Raw genomic sequence first — 2899 nt, forward strand, 5'->3', positions numbered from 1 at the left:
AAAGTTTTGGGGCCCAGACAAATGTCCCCACCAAAATAGGATTGTGGGCTTTTTTTTGGACCTCATAAGGACATAAATACAAGTACACACACACACACACACACACGCACATAAACTAGTTTTCATGTGTTAGTGAGGACACTCTAACAAAAAAGCCAGGTCTTAACCCTGAGAAAGCCCTTTAAAGTTGTGCGGCTCAGAGGAAATGTACCCACAAAGTCAAAATGTCCCCACAAAAATTACATTACATTACATTACATGTCATTTAGCAGACGCTTTTATCCAAAGCGACTTACAAAAGTGCATTTAAACATTTGGGTACAAATAAGAGCTAGAAGTAAGTAAGAGCTTCAAGTAGAACAAACTATGAAGTACTAGTCATAAGTGCGATGTACAAGTTTTTTTTTTGTCGTCTTAGTCGAGGTAGAGTCAGAAGAAAAATAGTTTTGTATGCTTTTTTGGACCTCACAAAGACATAATTGGAAGTACACACAAACTTGTACCAATTCTAACCTCAACCCTGAAAAAGCCCCTTTAAGGCTTGACAGAAAGTGAGGGCCAGCCAAAATGTCCTCACTTATTTCTAGGTTACACTTCTAGTTTTTTTTGGTCCTCATAAAGACGGAAAAGTTGACGTCCACCCTTTCAAAGCACGGACGTAAATGAAGTGACAGCAGGTGTAAATGTGTTTTTCTTTTCTATCTAATCCAGTGATAATCACCATGGTGACAACCACACTAATGGCTGACAGTGAAATAAATGATTTACTTGGCCTCACATAAAACAAATCAGTTCCAGGATCAAGTGAAATGAAAGCGCCTTTCTTTTCAATCCTTAGATAAGTGACTGAAGTTGTGTGCGCTCTGTGACATGATGTGTACTTTGGGCGTCGCTGCATTGAAGCTCTGTTAACACAGATGCAGCCACCACCTTAACCAAACATTTAAGCAGGTTCTACATGACCTTTATTATCCCTCCAAAGGTATAAATATATATGAAGTGTCGCGTCTCACTCCCACTCATCGCACATCGACTGCTCTGCTGAAGGCTGTGTTTTTCTCCCGATATTTTGACAACCAACCTCTCGTTTCGCCACCATGACCCAGTTAGAGACAGCCATGGGCATCCTGACGAAGACCTTTGACACTTATGCTGGTAGTGAGGGGAAGAAAGACACTCTGTCTAAATCTGAGGCCAAGAAAATGCTGGAGAAGGAGCTGCCGGGTCTGCTTCAGGTACTGTATGAATCCAGGAGCAGATCACTTTGATTTTAATGATGACGTAGCGGGATAATTCAATAATTAGGGGCGAGGCGCCTCGTGCAGGAATCAGATTCAGAGTCTGAGTTAAATCAGAGTCACATTTAACTGACTTAAGGATAACGGTAATTACGGGTAGTTATAATCCAGTTCTAGATACAGGCAATGTGAATTGTGGATGAGAAATACTCACAAAATAGGTACTTGTGCACTTAAAAAATACTAATTAACAATATTAATATCATTCCAAAGAGGGCTGAAGCTGCACAATGGACAGAGATTGAGTTTTATTTTAGGTTTTACATAAATGAATATTTCTTGCACACCTGTTTTGTGGCCACAGATTTGACATATCCACATATCTGGGGATCAGAAGAAAGTCATTATTGATATTTGAAGGAATTGATGTCTGCGATTCAAATGTTAAAATTACACATTTTTAGTTTTCTGTATGTACTGCTTTGTGTTGTGAGGTGCCTCACACCGCAGACATTGTATAGAATAACAATTTGCTGTTTGAGCTTCTGAGATGAGAGAAAACAAGGCACTGGATCATAAAACACTCTTTTGTTTCAGTCTGTTCACAATGTCCAGTAACGCTTTGGGCGTCTTTTATTGTGTCGCACAGGCAACGAAGAACAAAGAGCAGGTGGACCAGCTGCTGGCAGGTCTGGACATGAACGGAGACTCCGAGGTGGACTTCTCTGAGTTTGTGGTGCTCGTAGCCGCTCTGACCTGCGCCTGCCATGGCCGCTGTGCGAAGAAGTGACCGCACCGTCGAGCATAAAACATCTGTGATATGTTACTATGTTACCATATGTTTTTGTAGTGACTAAATAAAGCTGACTTATTCACCTGGTTGTGAGTTGTTTTGTAACTAGTGTTCAAGCTCCAGGCGTGTTAGTGGGTGTGTTGAAGTGTCGTTTATGTGTACATATTTACAGTGTGTGTGTGTGTGTACATCAATGTACAGCCTTACATTCACACTTACGGGCAATCTAGAGCAGAGGTCTCAAACTCGGGGCCCGCGGGGGTCATATGTGGCCCCGCCAACCAATTTCATGCGGCCCAGTCATAAATCAGTTTTTCATTGTCAACTATATTATGTCGTTTCATCTCGGAATAAGCACTTTTATTTTGAAATTTTGTAAAAAAAAATTTGTAATGCAAAAATTTCCGGTCGCAAACTCTGGTCTTTATTACTGTGAGGCAACAGTGCTAGCCGCTACTCCGCCATGTGGCCTATATCCTATAAAGTACATATATTATATATTTGTAGAAAAAGTGTGCGTTTCTTATTTTCAGATCCATTTGCATCATATAAATCAATATTTCATTGTGAACTATATATCGTTTCATCTCAGAATGAACACTTTTATTTTGAAATATGAAAAAATATCGTCACAACTGTCCGGACCCCTCCTGATTAGACTGATTTACCTACGCATACAAGTGAGAAAGAGTGCACATATTTATTAGATGGTGTAGCTTAAGTAGTCATTACAACATCTGATTATCTTGGTCGACTAACTCCTTAAAATCAATGATTGTCTGCAACGGGAACCCATGGTTGGAGAAGGCTTTTATATGTAGCACCTTGTTGGTTGGTAAAGCTACTTTCTACCTAATCTGAGACACCT

The 2899-nt window shown here is 40.2% G+C and overlaps 1 protein-coding gene across 1 annotated transcript; it reads left to right on the forward strand.

Annotated features, from left to right (window-relative positions):
* The first annotated feature begins 995 nt into the window (after nt 1–995).
* On the forward strand, nt 996–2117 carry LOC122765939 (protein S100-P-like). Its single transcript, XM_044020440.1, has 2 exons — nt 996–1235; nt 1888–2117. Exons 1-2 carry the CDS (start codon nt 1098–1100, stop codon nt 2026–2028), a joined length of 279 nt encoding a protein of 92 aa, XP_043876375.1. The 5' UTR covers nt 996–1097; the 3' UTR covers nt 2029–2117.
* The last annotated feature ends 782 nt before the right edge of the window (nt 2118–2899 follow it).

The sequence above is a fragment of the Solea senegalensis genome, linkage group LG3 (assembly GCF_019176455.1).
Source record: "Solea senegalensis isolate Sse05_10M linkage group LG3, IFAPA_SoseM_1, whole genome shotgun sequence".
Lineage (NCBI taxonomy): Eukaryota > Metazoa > Chordata > Actinopteri > Pleuronectiformes > Soleidae > Solea > Solea senegalensis.